The 17,002-nt window shown below is 34.3% G+C and overlaps 4 protein-coding genes across 9 annotated transcripts in view; all 4 read right to left on the bottom strand.

Annotated features, from left to right (window-relative positions):
* The window catches only part of CenG1A (Centaurin-gamma-1A), a 67,604-nt gene extending 60,515 nt beyond the window's left edge, over positions 1-7,089 (bottom strand). The window contains exon 1 of the mRNA XM_065361852.1: positions 6,482-7,089. Coding sequence (XP_065217924.1) covers positions 6,482-6,659 — 178 coding nt within the window. The 5' untranslated portion in view covers positions 6,660-7,089. The remainder of the gene's footprint in view (positions 1-6,481) is intronic.
* A 208-nt stretch (positions 7,090-7,297) lies between these two features.
* Positions 7,298-9,482, bottom strand: LOC135843832 (uncharacterized). The gene is made up of 2 exons (XM_065361855.1): positions 9,434-9,482; positions 7,298-9,222 (listed from the first exon to the last, which is right to left on the bottom strand). The coding sequence occupies exon 2, from the start codon at positions 9,166-9,168 to the stop codon at positions 8,239-8,241; it is 930 nt and encodes a 309-aa protein (XP_065217927.1). The 5' UTR covers positions 9,169-9,222; positions 9,434-9,482; the 3' UTR covers positions 7,298-8,238.
* A 1,777-nt stretch (positions 9,483-11,259) lies between these two features.
* LOC135843834 (uncharacterized) lies at positions 11,260-13,941 on the bottom strand. 3 transcript variants are annotated; one of them, XM_065361862.1, is made up of 2 exons: positions 13,649-13,941; positions 11,260-12,454 (listed from the first exon to the last, which is right to left on the bottom strand). In XM_065361862.1, the coding sequence occupies exon 2, from the start codon at positions 12,402-12,404 to the stop codon at positions 11,499-11,501; it is 906 nt and encodes a 301-aa protein (XP_065217934.1). In that variant the 5' UTR covers positions 12,405-12,454; positions 13,649-13,941; the 3' UTR covers positions 11,260-11,498. The 3 variants fall into 3 exon arrangements, with proteins under 3 accessions (XP_065217934.1, XP_065217933.1, XP_065217935.1); XM_065361861.1 differs by having other exon boundaries at positions 13,681-13,941; XM_065361863.1 differs by having other exon boundaries at positions 13,764-13,941.
* A 725-nt stretch (positions 13,942-14,666) lies between these two features.
* Positions 14,667-16,354, bottom strand: LOC135843833 (uncharacterized). Of its 4 annotated transcripts, none has more exons than XM_065361860.1 (2): positions 16,117-16,354; positions 14,667-15,749 (listed from the first exon to the last, which is right to left on the bottom strand). In XM_065361860.1, exon 2 carries the CDS (start codon positions 15,695-15,697, stop codon positions 14,789-14,791), a length of 909 nt encoding a protein of 302 aa, XP_065217932.1. In that variant the 5' UTR covers positions 15,698-15,749; positions 16,117-16,354; the 3' UTR covers positions 14,667-14,788. The 4 variants fall into 4 exon arrangements, with proteins under 4 accessions (XP_065217932.1, XP_065217931.1, XP_065217929.1 ...); XM_065361859.1 differs by having other exon boundaries at positions 16,204-16,353; XM_065361857.1 differs by having other exon boundaries at positions 14,667-15,910; positions 16,002-16,196.
* Between the last annotated feature and the right edge of the window lie 648 nt (positions 16,355-17,002).

Genomic DNA, 17,002 nt, shown 5'->3' with positions numbered 1-17,002 from the left:
CAACATGATTTTTCACTCTATATGAAAGACATGTTTATCGTCTCAAAATGCACTACTGGGCGAAATTTCAACTCTTGAATCTCGTAATTGCCTAATTTTAGAGAATTTAATAAAAATTTGTGGCCCATTTTCCACGAAAAAATCAAAATTTGATTAAATTGAAGCAAAATGCTAAAATTTGATCTGTCGGTATAAATTTTGGGCCTGCCAGTAGATCTTCGAATTTTTCTGTTATCAAAAAATACAGTTGAAATGTTGGATGTGAACAACAGAAACTGAGTAGGAAATTTTAAAATTTAATGGAGGCTGAATTTTCAAACATTCCCTAAATATAAAAATGAAATCCAGCACCTGAAATATTGTCTGGTAGCATATTTTTGGACACTAACGGAGCCTACAAAAAATAATTATTTCGCAGAAAACCATAAAAGACGAGGTAAGAATTAAGATTAATTTCTCTCTCTCTCTCTCTTTTTCAATCTTAAAATTTCAAAATTATTCTTTCAGAAAAATCCAGGTGAGGTACTATGAAGATTTTCATCCTGAAAAATTTCTCAATGAATTTTCACATAGACACCTCATTTATACAATTTTTTATTCATTTTGTCCAGTTTTTCTAAAATTTCATTTTTTTTTTGGTAATTTTTAATAATTTAAAAACAATTTCAAAAAATTTTACAGCGTTTTCACGTCATTTTAACGTGTTTTTTGCTAAGTTTTATGCAAATTGAGTTAAATTTAGACAATTTTTTGAAATTTCATTAGTTTTTGGTAAGTAATTACTAATTTTGCGTGACTTTAACGCTTTTCCAAAGCTTTTCTTTGATCACGTTTTCAAGCATTTTATAATGAATTTTGCAACGGCTATAGGTGGATAAGTATGGTGAATTTGCCCCCGAGAGCTTCAGGGTTGATATTTGCATGGAAGGTGGGTACCATTGAGCACCTTCCCTCAGAACAGTTTCAGACCCCCAGACCCCCCACCGTTTTTGAGAAACCCCCCTTTTTTTGAAATTATCTACCATAAAAATTATTTTCTCATCCCCGGGTGAACCGATTTTTTCAATTTTTTGGTATGTTGTAAACATCCATCAGAGTTATCTCCATAAAAATTTTCACTCCCCTCCCCCCTATTTTCCCCTCAAAATGGCGTTTTTTAGCTTTGTTTACCTGTTTTAGCGATGCTCATGATTCGGCATAAAAATGGGAACACCATTTTTAAGTGTGTTTTTGACCCCTAAAAAATATAATTTTTTTCAAAAAAAATTTGTGGTGGGTTGAGGTCAAAAATTGAAAAAACTTATAGAGGGGGTAAAAATGGATTCTGGTGTAAATTATTGTTTTTGGTAAACGAGGTGTCGTTTCCATATGAATCGAACCCCTTGAACACGAATATGACGACCACTTTTATGCTACCCTCATCCACACCCCCCGTGTCTCTGCCCCCACCTCAATTTTTACAATTTTAAAAGTTGAACTATTTCCATAATATTGGTGTCGTTTCCATATGAATCGATCCCTACGAACACAAATATGACGTCTAATTTTATGCTACCCTCAACCACACCCCTCCAGTGCCGTTTGTCCCCGCCTTAATTTTTACTATACATTTAAAGTTGAGCAACTTTCGTAATAATGGTGTCGTTTCCATATGAATCGAACACCCCGAACACGAATATGAAGTTTAATTGTGCTCTATTCTCATCCATCCCCTTCCAGACTACAGCCAATCAGTTTTTAATATAATTTTTAATAAATTTAATGGTTTTTAGGTGTTTTTATGTTATTTTTAACAGATTTTCAAGAGGTTTTACGAAAATTTTGCCAAAATTTGGCCAGTTTTAGACAATTTTCAAGGATTTTAACGATTTCAAATTTTTTTATATCATATTACTGGATTTTTAATCATGTTCTATGCAATTTTTCCAAGTTTTACCAAGTTCAACGGAAATTTCATCAATTTTTGGTAAGGTTTTTTTTGTCACTTTTTAATATTTCTCAGTGTTTTATGAATTTTTTGTGAATTCTACCAAATTTTGATGAAACATTACATAAATTTTTGGCGATTTTTATTTTTTTATATCATTTTTATTGGCTTTTAAAAATGTTTTATGCAAGTTTTGTCAAATTTTACTTACAATTCATCAGTTTTCGGTGATTTGAAATGATTTTAATGCTTTTTTCATCAATTCAAATGAATACAGACTTTTCAAGGTTCTTTGAACTCTTTCCACCGACAATCAAACTTCACAAAAAATAAAACTTTTACATATGGGATCAAAAAATAGTACAAAATCATTCTTAAATAAGTAGCCTTGAGCATAATTTAGATCTAGGTTCTCTAGAAGTTTTCAAAAAAATAACTAGTCAGTCACTTGTTGACTAAATCAAGTGCTATGTGGTAGCGTTTTGGAGTATCTCACACTTATGTACTACACCCTAAGGTACATTATATGTGACCTTAGATCGGATATAGACCGCATTATATCACAGCACTTCGAGTAGCTAAAATAATAATGATGACTTATACGTATAGTAAAAAAAAAAAATGAGTGAAAAATTACGTTTGTTTGTTGGAATGCAGAACACATGAGTGAGATAATAAAAAAAAGCAAATAAACCAACATATCTCGTGATGTTTAATCGGTCGGTTATTGCGACGTTTTACTAAAGTAAGTCAATAAAAATGGTATGTCGAGCTGCATCTTCTTTGATTCGTGCGACAACATTTTTAAAATCACAGCTACCTGCATTAATGTACAACTTCCTTAGCAAAATGAACTTTTTTTTTCAATCTCCCTTCACAAAATGATTGAAGAAAAAATAACTCAAATGAAAGGTCTCAAAAAAAAAAAAAAAATGTTATATATTTTTATTCAATTTGAAAAATCTCAAATAAAATAAATTGTAACTACTTCACTCCCAGTTTTTCCCAAAATCGGTTTTTATGATGGAAAAAAAGTAGGTATATTTTGACACGTTTTGGCCATTACTGAAATTCCACATCAAGTACCTACATATTTCCATGACTAAATGATTCGAATACTTCTGATCAATGCATATTCACGATTGGACGACACGTGACTACAAAATAATAAATAATAAAGAGTAAAAAAAAGACGAAGTTCAGCTATTAAACTGGAATTTATTCAAGGGAAATATATAATGGCACGACAGAAAAATATATTGAACGACAGCAAAGTTCAACGACGAAATAGGGTGTTTGCACGACAGCTTTAAATGCACGACGGCATAAGTGATTTGAACGACGAATTTAATAGGTTTTTGAACGACGACCAGTGTAACGACAGAGATATTTACTTTGCACGCCGAAAAAAAGGAATTCCCGACAACAGTAAAACAACCTGTGAATTTTACGAGACAAGGTTGTTTTGAATAAATTCACTACTTTTCCGCTACTTTTTCTTCTTTCACTACCTGTTAGATATAGATACTTACCTTGTTTTAGAGATTTTGGAATCATACAAAAATTTGCCAGTTTTATTTTTCAAAAAAAACAAAAAAAAAAAAGTAATTTTGGAGAATTGTTTGTCTACATAAAATTGAAGGGAGTCGAGATATTATGCCTATACAGAAGTTAAAGCTACTAGGTATAGATTCGGTTTGATTGCAAAAAAAAGCTCATGAACTTTGACTAAATTCAATTAAGAACTTTCATTTTGGGGTGATCTACTTAATATACTTAATTATGCGCGATTTTAGAAAAAAATATCATAAATTGAAAAATGGCCGAAAAATTAAGTGGATTTGTACAGATAAATGTTCTATAGCAGTTACCTAAGGTAGGTACACAATTAAGTACATATTATGTAGTTCAAATAAAAAATATGTACTTGTACTTGCAACTTTCAAGTTCTGTTCAGATCGTATTCAATAATTCAATAAACACAAAACACGACTTCACCTGTCCCTCTTTTGCAAAAGATAGAATCCGCAAACATGCATAGGGATGCACATTCGACTCAAAATTGTCGCTATTCCAGAAGAAGCCAAAGCGATTCCTCTAGACCAAAAACGTAAAAGAGGCCGGCCAAGTAAGGCTTAGAAAGCGTTGCTGAAGCAGTGAAGAGGTAGATGGATATATTTCGTCCCATTACATATCTACATGATCAATTGATTTTTATATTTAAGAAAGAAACACATGTTTGAGATTTCGTCGTTATTTTATACAAGAATGTCGTGCATTTTTTAAAAATCTGTCGTTGACTGCTGTCGGGCGACTTTTTAATTTCCGTCGTTGATTTTTTTATGTTGTCGTGCAATTTTTATATGGTCGTTGAATAAACTTATTTCGTCGTTCAACTTTTTTTTTGTCGTTCAATTCTTATGTGGCCGGGCATTATATTACTTCGTCGTGAAAACAACCTTTTTTCGTCGTTGAAACACCCTAAACTGTCGTGCCGATAAATCCCACCCTTTATTCAAGGTCTAATCGTAATCACACTACTGGTCATCACAGTCTATCTGCAAAAATTAAATTGCGAGAAAAAAATCATAACCAAATAAAGTCATCATTTTTTCTCAAACAGAACACCAATACTTAAAAAAAATTCAACGATATTTTCTTCGAAAAAAATGGTGTTTTCTTCTAGTTTCACACGAGTCTATCGTCGAATTATTATTTGGAAACGGATTGAATCATCGGATGCACAGAATAAACGCACATCACCATTTCAAATTCCTATAATCGATTACTCGATGAAAAAAAGAAAATGTACCGGTATACCGATTGAAACGACAACACTCGATAACCTGCTGATTACCTGTTGAGTAATAAATAATTTTCGACGATTACTCGATTCATTGACGCGATGCGAATATTTTTCAAACGCTTTTGCCCGCAAACCATTCAACTTGTTGAGTATTCATTGCGATCGCAACGAATGTTGTGACAAAAAAAAAGCTAACACACCAACAAACATCCTCGGCAACAACTTCCTTTACCTTTTTTAGCTCTATAAACGAATCCATCAAAGTGGTTGTCGTCGTGATAAAATATCTCTATTAGGTTTGCCTTTTTTTTTCATCTCTGTTCCTCTCACATTTCATGCAGAACTTTGTATTCAAGACGCGGTGTAAGTATCGTGCGCGTTGTCATCGCCGGACATCGGACATGTTCCGGATAACAATATTATGGACATGTAGGTGTTACTCGTTTCCTGTGCTAAGTACTCACAATACTGTACTATACTATGTAAGAAGAGTATCAAGTTCCCATTCAAACCTATGAGTCGACTTATCTACGTGTACACTAGATACAGATAGGCTGGTTGACTAGAATGGGCCAAAATTTCCGCTACCTTAGATAACACGGTGTGACGAATGATAAAAAATGAAATAATATTAAGCTATCGAAATGGATATTTTCTCTATGACCACGTCATTTCGCCAGATGTTGAATTAGACTACGTATAATTACGTATACAAGTGATTCAAGGTTGCAATGCACAGCACAGAACCGAAGAGAGAAAAAGGTCATTATACTCGATTGCGGAAAATTATTCTAATTCGCTCGTGTTTACACAATAACCACGAATCGTTCCAAATTTTCAGCTGTATTTTTAACCAACTCGTAGCATTGTTTACGTTCTATTAGAGGAATGTACGCCGATTCGAAGCTATTATAGGTGAACTTCCCGGGCGTACCTTACTTCGGTTCGGCTCTGCATCTTCCTCAAAACAAATCGACTCGATCGATAAAGGGTGTTCGGGTCTATTACCGCAATTGTTCGACTATATTCCCACCTATCATAACAACAACGGTACTGGAAACATTAATTTTGAATAATTATTAGGTACGTGACGACATTTGGCCAACATTTAACGCTGGTCAGGTTACCTATCGTAATTTTCAACCTGGAGTAACTGTAAAGCACCGAGTAACGTTTACCAATACAAACACTCGTAATTCATTCGAGTATAATACGATGCGCAGGTGTTCCAGTTCTTCTTCGGTACCAATATGCACAAAATACAAGTTGGATTTCCGTTCATTTCGTATTTGTATTCAACATTTTAAGCAGGACATGTTCTTTCAGTAGTGTGCTGTTGATTACACACCCACACCCGCATAACAAGGTCGATTAAAATTCGGCAATAAGAATAAATCGGTCATTTCTGAAGTAAAAATGTGTATCGAACGTTGTCAGTGTCTTCGAATGATCTCAACATTTCGACTAAAAGGCCAAACTAAGGGGATTTTCGAAAAAATCTGAACGAAGCATCCAGTGTTTTGGTATGTAGGTAGGTAAACAATTGATAACTTCATCGAAGCGAACACTAGGTCAAACTGGAACTCAACCCTTCGCGCAAATTTCAGCTCAACTGGGCCAATTTTGAATATTCTGATTTCAAATATGCTTAAAAATAACACCAGAAAATCCATTTCAGATACACGTTTCTCTCTACAACACAAAAATATTACGTTGATATGTACATTGAATAATGTAAATAAACATACCTTCGATGCAAACAACATGATCTCGAATTTGTTGCGCTACAATAGCATCTGGTATCAATTCGATCAGATCATAAATAGCGTAGATGGAAGGATGAACGCTCTCAAATCGTTGAATTTCCTGTCGAATCGCCACCGAATTATTGATATATGTTTGAATATTCGATTTCGTATTCATCATTCGAAGAATCAGACAGTGTGAAGATAACGGTACGGATTATTCATCTCATTTCGGACGCAATACACATACACCAGCCAAGTCCGGTAAAACGAAGTAACGAGATTTTACTTCGATCGAACGTAAATTTGTCATATTTAAAGAGAATGAGACATTGATCATTGATACAATCAATACACGACACTTCGTTTTGAATCGACGAAAACACTAACAACAAAACTCACTGATTCACTTATCACCGGGTTAATTCGACTCGACGATTGGCAACATGATCGATTAACACGAAATTAATATTCGATAATGAATACGTAATGTTATGGTCCACCTGTACCGATAATAATTAACTTACGCACATTTAATCTTCGTACATTTCGCACTGTGCAATCAGTAGTTTGAAATCTGCGAGTATTGATCTCTTTTTCAGCATCACAAGTTCGCTGCCTCCTCCTCGTCCTCGCCGTACCTTTTCTCGGCTCGGAAATGCCTTCGTAATACAGCGTTGCCAAGCGAAATTGAACCGTTTTACGGGTATTTTACCGTAAATTCGTTGGTAATTTCTTTTTTATTATTGTTTTTAATTTTAGCGCACTTTTTGTGGTCGATTTTTTTTTTTTTTTTTTTTTTGATAAATAAATCAGAAGTTTAACCTTTGACTACAACTTTTGTTATATTTTTAAAATTTCTATTGTATTTTATTACAATAATTATTACAATAGTGAATTGAATAGATGAATAGACAACAGAGTCATGTTGGCTTGTTGAGAAAGAAATTAAATCCAGAGTTGGCGCGATTCCTCGGTTCGTCAGAATCGGATTCCTGAATTACGATTCCCATACCTGAGAGAATCGGGATTCTCCACTCTCGATTCTTTCACAGAGTGAATCCGGTTCTGAATCCGATTCTTTAGCGGTTCTCGATTCCCTCCGATTCCGATTCCCAAATACTAATTTTTTTCAACTTCAGGACTTGACAAATGAATTTTAAATGAAATCAGTAATTTCCCCAACTAGGTATATGATCATTTTTCATGTTCTATTCTTTCGTTTGTGGCTGTGAGTAGGGAATTGCAGAGAATCGCGAGGGCGCGATTCTCCATTAAAGAGAATCCGATTCTTGCATTGCGCGATTCTTTCACTGCATAGAATCACTGATTTGCAATATTATCACACAACAGCCAATCTTTAAAAAAATGTCACCAGTCTCAAACTACAAAATGCAAATGCATCACTAAAAGCCATTAAAAACAGTGCATTTTACTGTTTCAACACGTGAATAATACCTGCAAGGAATCGCAGGGAATCGAGAAGGTGCGATTCTCTATAAAAGGGAATCGGATTCCTGCGTTTTCCGATTCTTTCGACTTGAAGAACCGCGATTCGAATCCGATTCGAATCGTGAGAATCGGATTCTTTCTCGATTCTTTCGCGCGATTCGAATCGCGCCAACTCTGATTAAATCACAAAGCGAAAAAGGTTTTCAAGTGATACTCAATACTGCCTGTTGATACCTATCATAAGAGTAGAGTCAGACTCAATATAACTTCGCCCAATTTAATTTCAATAATACTCCATCTGCATCTCTCTAGTCTCTAGCAATAACTTGTGCACTAATAATTAAATTACGTGCAACCTTAAGATCTGGATACGCAAGCAACATGCCACGAATCACACCCGCAGAATTCCTGTAATCATTTTCAATCAGCAAACTCTCAAATTTCCTCAAATATTCAAGCGTGAATCTGATAGCCGCGTCACCCTTTGGATGCAAGCCAAAATAATGTCCCGGAATCACATCCACTGGTTCGAGCGCGATCATTTCCTCAAGAGTATTCTGCCACTTCAAACGAATTTCTTTATCTCGCGCATTAACAACGAGTACGTGCATACCCCAATAAATACCAACACTTCCAATAATAATGTCATTCTCGGGGAGCCATACGTAAGCTCCGTAAGAATCTCTGTTACGCGTTTCTATGTGTAAGCCATCGATAGAAAAATTAGCCTGGGTGATGATAGGTGCAGCGAACCTTTCTGGTAATTTAGTGTGGTTTGTATTGATTTTCCGCGAACAGTATATCTCTGTAGGCAATGTCGTAATTTCTACACCTGGGTAACGCCACTTAATATCCTGAATGGCAGCTTCATCTTCAAGTTCTGGACATGAAATGATTACCAACTTGAGCGGTTTTTTGGCCGATTCTATGATGTGATTTACTATCAATGAGCCTTTATACGTATCCTGAACATCGATTAAAACTGCAGATTCGTCATTCACGAGCAATGTAGACGTGACAGGTATATCCCACTCTTGTCCATTGTAAATGTGAAGTTGAAGTAGTTGATAGCAGTCTTTCTTGACTGGAGGATGAAGGTAACTTGGACGTATGGTGTTGTCGGGGTCGTAATTATATTCTTGCACTTGCAGCACACTGATGCATGGTTTTTGTGAAAAAATTGCCGGAATAAAGTTGTTTGTTAAAACGAACACCATGAGCAGACGAGCTAATCTCATTATTGTTTTTCTTTGAATTGATGGCTAAGTCAATAGATACCTAAATACTGGCTCCTTGAATCAAAAAACATCGATGTGTTATGAAATAGTTGTAGGAATCGACAAACAATAAGATATTTGAGAGCAATCATCGGTTAAAAAATAGTTTAATGGTACCTTCATAAAAACTGGGTGAATGACCCAAATCGAAATTTCAGATTTACTTAATGATAAGAATTTTAAAACTATGTACTAAGTATGAAATCTTTACAGGGACTATACGTACCTACAGTCAAAGATGTCGTGAACAGATCAGCTTGTTGTATGGGTTTGGTAGATGACACGACATGTCTTCAGTTTGAAAAATGTTTGGTGTTAGCTACGTGCTGAAGAAAAATCACTATTTCATGGAGCACCACTTATATATATCTAACTGCACTATTTTTTTTTAATTTAAAAAAAAAGTGAAGTTCTTATTTCACGAACATTTACGCATCTACATACCTACTTAAGGCATAAAGTGATGTATAGACTTCTACCTACTCCAATTTCTTTGGCAAATAAATGATCAGAGATTATGCAAATGAAAACAATGTTGAATTGCATGTAAAATCTCATTCTTTTTCGTAACCGTATTCAACGCATTGTGCTGCAATAAATTGCAAAACATAAAAGTAAAACAAATACCTACACTTTCTGGGGCCCATAAAGTGATTTCAACTTCCATTAAAGTATTCAACACTTATGAGCAAATTACAGGTAGGTACTTTACTATTTACCCACCACATGCACAAAGTTGTATAAATGTGTTTTTCAGATTATTGTTCCCTCGGATTTCAAATGTAATTTTATGGGAGATTTAGAAAAAAAAATACTGGTGCCCAGTAGGTATAAATTTACATTTTTAAAAAGAAAAATCTTCTTTTTTTCAATTCTTTATACCTATACCTAATTTATTGTTTAAAATATGGTTTTCTGAATTAAATATTAAGTATTTTAATTGACAATCTAACCAATTAATTTAATTTAATTTTTTTCTAAACACGATCGAACAAAACTCACCTAATTTATTAATATAATCATTCGTTACTCGAAAAAAATCACTACGTATGTATCGAAGCATTGCTATGTAGTATCAGCAGTACGCCTATCATTTGGAAATTACGCCGTAAGCATTGACATAATAGTCTATCTCTGCATAAACCGGCTGTACCATAAGAAAAGTTCTTTCAATGAATACGAAGTTTTTTTTTTAAATCAAGTAATATAGGTGCATAGAATTGCATGTAAAATATCATAAACTTTTTCGTAATTACACGCCTCTCTACTGCAATTGATTAGTACGTATTTTGCAAAAATCGAAAAGTAGTAAGTAGGTATGTTGAATAGGTAATAATTTCGATATTCAGGCGAAATGGATACAAAGCTACGAAAAACGGTTCCAACCATAATAGCTTTTTTAATCTTAAAAATTGTATTATGCGGTTTGATTGCGGAATAAATCATTTGCCAAAGTGACAAATTTGTAGTGAAATGACTGCTCTTTAAAATGAGACCAAAATCAAGCTCCCTGACGTTTTGAGTTCCGGAGTCGAGAGAAATTGAAAAAATGAATAAACAGTGAAATAAGTAGTCACCCTTTTCACTAACAATGGAGGTATTCCTACTTGCAATTTGTTTTTTGAATCGGGCAAATCTACCTCAATCAAAATAGCAGGAAAAAATATTATAAAGCCATTTCAGTGGTGCTAAAATGGATTTTTCAACTTTTGATGAATTTTTGAACATAAAGCTTGGGCCTGTAAGCCCTTTTTTTCGCATTACGGGTTGCTAGAAACGCTTTTAAGCCATTTTAGAGCCTACAAAACATTTTTAGAAATCCCATTTTTCAGAGAAATTTTTTTTTAAAAAGTAAGTCAATTATGGACCACGTCTGTGATTTCCAAAATATTATTGTAGACTCTAGAACGGCTTGAAACACATTCAATTGACTCAGCATGTACATTAAGTATAAAATTGGAGTGTAAAATTTAGCTTTCCAACTTCATTTAGGTAGTTTTTTATTTTTCGCATTATCTAAAACATCCAGTTTACGTAATCAACGTCAAAAAATTGGTGAACAAGGTCATTTTATTATTTTCGATGCCTATCCGAGGATGAAGCGTCTAAAACAAGGAAATTTATTGACGTAAAAGGTCAATTTTAATTAGGTACCTATTTATTTTATTTATTACAACGTTGCGTGAGTCGATTTAGAAATACTTACTCATAGAGAGAAAAAAAATTACAAATAGATAAGTAAGTAGGCTATTTCAAATGCCTGTTTACGTTTTCCAGCGAACAGATACCTTTTACCTCCCGTATCTATTTCCGGTGAGGCGTTCCGCGCTAGTATATAAATTTTCTTTATGGCGAAGGTTTGGATACGCAGTCTCCATTTCTCTAATCACACCGCCAGCATCTGCGTAATTATATCGACTTAACGCTTTCTCAAATGTCTGCAGATATTCAAGCGTAAATTCGGCCGCTTTGGCATCAAGTGGATAATGACCAATATAGTTTCCTGGGATAAGAACGTTCGGTCTGGCGTTGATGATTTCTTTAAGTACACGTTGCCAATCGAAACGCTGATGTGGAGTGGGTGCTACATCAACTCTTAGATGAACACCCCAGTAAACACCAACACCCCCGAAAATAATTTTATTCTCTGGTATGCACAAATAAGCTGCGACAGAATTACTCGTACGATGATGCATTCTCACCCTTAGGTCTCCGACAATAATCTCATCTCCTACGATGACGACACGCGACGATGGTATGAACGGACGAAGATCTCTCGCGCCAGCGCCAGATTCTCCAGGTGTAAATAGTTCCAGCTTTTCTACACTTGATGGAAAACGCCTCACGGTGCTCTGTATTTTATTAGGTTCAGCTTGTCCGTAAGAATATATAACTATATTCGGAAGCATTCTGGCTTTATTCAATATATTATTAATTATTAAGCTGCCTCTGGAGGTCCATGGAGGATCGATTAAAATCGCAGCTCTTTGGTTTTCTATCAAAATTGTAGTGCCGGGAAATTTGTTTCTTCTTTCATTATATATGTGAATGTTGGTGGCGAAGTCTGATGATGAAATATTTGGTGGTACTCGTATATAATGGTATTGTTGTATGCTGAATCGCTGCTCGTATGGAAGAGCTGTTGGAAGAAAAGTACTCGTCAAAGCAAACACCGTCAGCAGATTAGGTACTTTCATTTTTACGTTGCTTGATTTGACTTCGCAGTCAGCAAATTGACACTGGTTACCTGCCATCAAATAATATAGGTAATTCAATGTACCTACAAAGTACATATTTGGAAATTCGAACAGAAAATCAAGATAATGGGAAGAGGTGAACAAGGAGGATGCAAGTTGAAAATAATTTTATGTTTGATTCCTAATTTCAGGCAATTATGATTAAGCTGAGAGTGAGTGATTGGACAGTTTAAATTTTTATTTATCAAAAGTTCATGATTCGTATTTCTTATCGAGAGTTCATTTTTATCACACACAATACCTTACTTCATCCCTACCTTTTTTATTTTCAAGAATTACCTAACAAGGGAACCTCTTGAGGTGTCACGCTCCGATTTGAACATAAAACCCCCAAAACCAAATTTTCAGCTGTCCAACTTCATTTTTCGATTCTTGGCGAACGTTTGGAAATTCAAAATTGACAGTTTTTGGTGATTTACAGTTGTTTTTTTTTTTTTTTAAAGTACGTACTTGATTAGTAAAATTGATCAAAATAAGTCCTAAACACGATATTAATTCCCCAAATCCAAATTTCGCCATTCCAGACATTTCGGAGGCCCCAGAATGATTTTCGGATTTCTCCAGAATTTTGAATTTTGCTCCAGAAGACGTGAATATGAAGTTGCTGGGCAGCTAAAAATCGAGCTGTGTGTTATACTCGACCTGTTTAACGAGTTTTATCAATATTTGAGCCGATTTTGGGAGTGACACCTCAAGAGTGGTTTTTGACCAGCTTTTTTCATAATAAAAAAAATCAAAAGTTTCCCGCTGGAGGCTCCAGAATGGCTGGAAATGGCGAAATTCGTCCTGGGGGGTTACTTCTGGACGAAATACAGCGATTTGTGCTATTCAAAATTCTGGACAAATTGGAAAGTCATTCCGGAGGCTCCAAAATGTCTGAAAATGGCGAAATTTGGATTTGGGAAATTAATATAATCTTTAGGACTTATTTTGATCATTTTTACTGATCAAGTACGTACTTTTTTTTTAAATCTGTGTAAATCACCAAAAACAGTCAATTTTGTATTTTCAAACGTTCGCCATATATCGAAAAATGAAATTGGGCAGCTGTAAATTTGGTTTTGTAAGAATACCTTAGGTACATAATTAAATTTTCCAAACAAGAATTAATTAATTAGGCCTAAATGGAAATTCTTTTCTTCTTTATCGAATTGATCACTATTTAAAAATATATATATACCTACCTGTATCGTACCATACCAATCATTTTACCTACCTAATTATTTATCCTGAGAAAAAAATCGTTACTTCGTAAAGTGCCACTAATACCTACACACATAAAAAAAAATAAGAAAATACCTCATAAAAATTAATCACTTTTATGCTATCGCTATCCACATAAAATATAAACCGACACATAGGTACGTGTAGATACGTATGATTAAAGTAACAAGACAACATGAAAATGAGAACCAAATCTGCGCACTTTGAATAAGTGGACTGTTTATTGTTTTTAAAATTTACGTTAAATAAGTACATGAAATTTCTGTAAGATCTCATAATTTTTTCGTAATTATATTCAACGCAGTGTACCTACTGTCATAAAGCGTTCTACAAAAACAATAATAAAATAAAGATTACACTTGATTATGATCAAGATCACGCTCGATCAAGCATGAAATATTTTTAAAAACTTGTTTGGTCATTTCAAATTGCGTTGAAGATGTGTAGAGGAATCTCTCACAAGTTTATGATTTTTATTTTGTAGATCACGAAAGTACCAAATCATACATGACTAGGTACCTACAGAATAACTCGAAAAAATATTTAAAGTTTCGAATTGCTTGCACTTTCTGAAAAATTATCAAAATTCGATTTTTTCGTGCTCTTTTTCGGTTTTTTAATAGGTACCTACCTATGAAATTCAAACTACAGTATGATTGACCCCCTTACCAAAAGTCAATCAATTTTACTCAAAGACACGAATAAAAAACCGATTTGCATTTTTTCCTCATAGATACCTACCATTTTTATACTGTGCAATGACTTTCATCATTTCATATGAACTGTACAATAATAGCCATTATTTTTCAACAAAAATTTGGCTCAAAAAAAGCTGCTCACATTAATCGAAAATCGTGCAGGAGGCTTCAAAATGGTCGTAAATAGACCAGACAGATTTCAGAAAATTCTGAACATTTCCATGTTCGTAGGAATGGTAGGTAGGTCTAGGTATAGCTTCAATCATGAAAAACAAAGCAGTTTCTTTTTTCATTTTTAATCATAACGGGTGGATAAAGTTAATTACAGTACAATTTAATTTCAAAACATTGAACATTTGAACCATTATCATTCCTCACTCCTCAGTTAAATTTGTTTCATTTTTAAAGCTTCATTTCTCCAGTAAGAACTTTGGCACCAAGCTCTAAATTACTTTCCAAGCCGAGACCCAAAAACTTTTCTTTCATGTAATTTATCACTGCCGTAGAATTCTTGTAATTATTTTGTTCTAGTATTTTTTCCAAAGTTTCCAAATACTTGAGCGTGAATCTAATAGCACCATCATCATATATCTGTCGTTTGCCAATAAAATGTCCAGGAATGACAACCTGAGGCTCGAGGTCAATCATTTTTTGAAGCACTTTGCGCCAGTTCAAACGCATTTCAGGAGTAGGGGTGTCAGCTGTCCACACATGGATACCCGAATAGATACCAACGCCTCCGAGAATCATTTTATCCTCTGGGATCCACACGTAAGCTGCATAAGAATCCATTTCCATCATCCGAACCTCTTTCTTGTTATCAACATGAAACATATCTCGGTCAATAGGCTTTGGTACATATAGTTCATTTGGCGCATTATGTGCCAATTTCGAACCCCAAAAGTTCAGTTTGGCGTCTTTGGTTTGATTAATGTAGTTTGCCACTTTAGGAGAAGCTACAATTTCTACTGATGGAAAAGCTTCAACGATAGCTTGCAGGCCGAAGTAATAATCTGGATCGCCGCAAGTAATGATGATTAAGCGCAGCTTTGCGTTGATATTCTGTACGAAGCGCACTATTTTATTAGCTTCCTTGAGGCTGAACTGAGCGTCGAAAAGAACAGCATCTTTGTCTGAATAAAGCAACGATGAGGTGGTGGGAAAGATTGCCTTTTCTTGAAAATTAAAAACGAACATTTCGACGGGATTTTCTTCCCATGTGCACCCATCGTCTGACGGAAGATCTACAAAGAAAGCGTTTACAGAAACGAAAGTGATTATTAAAATCACTGTTTTCATGGTCGTTTTCATCGTTTCGGAGGAGCCAAAATAATGTCCAATTTTCAGGTAAAATTTGGAATCTCTGGAAATGAAATAAATTAGCAATAAAGGGGTTAATAATACTTGCAAGACCAATCCTGCACACAAGCGTTCTTCGGTTCAAATTAACGAATAGACAAGAATATTTTGTTTCAATATATCATCATATCCTAGTATCCGATTTTTCAAGTTGAAATGCCCTACCTAAATATGGATATCAAAGTATACTGTAGTATCATTCATATAACTTAGGTAGATATCCATTACTTAATAGGTCCATGGAAAAATACTTTACCTATCTAATTAGCTATTTATTCAAAAGGATGTGTTGATCGATATCTCAATACACAAAAAAAAAATCACCACAATTAAGTAAGAACACAAACTGATATCAACTTGAACAAACTTACGTAGGTATTAGAATATGTATATGCTTGCAGCATTGCAGGAAAATCGCATTCAATCGAATATCAATTAGGTGTATATACTTAACTTACCCATTGTTTATAATTATTGTGAAAATTCAAACTTCACGTAAGAAAAATATGTAACACGTAAATCACGAACGTCGCACCATACATGGGCGTTATAAATCACGTAACACAAGTTCACCACAATTAGTATTTACCTTATAAGTTATCATAAATTACCCACACTAATCTCGCAATTTCTCCAAGATCAGGCTCTACCTATACCTACTGCAATAAATTGGCATACAAAAAATGCTGCCAGTGTGACAGTGTCATCTTGAGAGAAAACGATTAGAAATGATGAATAAGCAAGCACGGTAGACGACGAAAAAAAAGTATAAGTACCTATCTAAGATTTGAACCAAATGGTATCTTTTAGTTTGAACTTCCTCAGAAAAAATTTTGGCGCCCTAGATCAAAGCAGAAAGGAGCTATGGAGTCTGATAAATCTAATCTATTAAAAATAGGTAATTGTACCTACTTTATCTAAAATATTCAATTTTTGTCAGTAGGTACCTATTTTCATTATTAAAATACAATGTACGTAGCTGTTTTTTTTTTTTTTTTTTTTTTATTTCAAACTCGTACCTATTGATGATTTTAAGCCAAAAATTTTGATTCATCAGACCAGTGATTTTCAAAATTTTCAAAATTAATCACGAGTGAGACTGAAATTTGTACGTTTTTTATGTTTTTTAGGATAATTACTTACATGAAAAAAATCAAAGAGCGCACAGTGACTCGGATGGCGAAAAAAGGCGCGCATGGCATTTTACAACAAAACTATGACCATATCAAGAGTTGAATGTAGAAATTTCGTAGTAAT

The sequence above is a fragment of the Planococcus citri genome, chromosome 4 (assembly GCF_950023065.1).
Source record: "Planococcus citri chromosome 4, ihPlaCitr1.1, whole genome shotgun sequence".
Taxonomy (NCBI): Eukaryota; Metazoa; Arthropoda; class Insecta; order Hemiptera; family Pseudococcidae; genus Planococcus; species Planococcus citri.
This window is presented reverse-complemented; position numbering and strand designations above follow the sequence as displayed.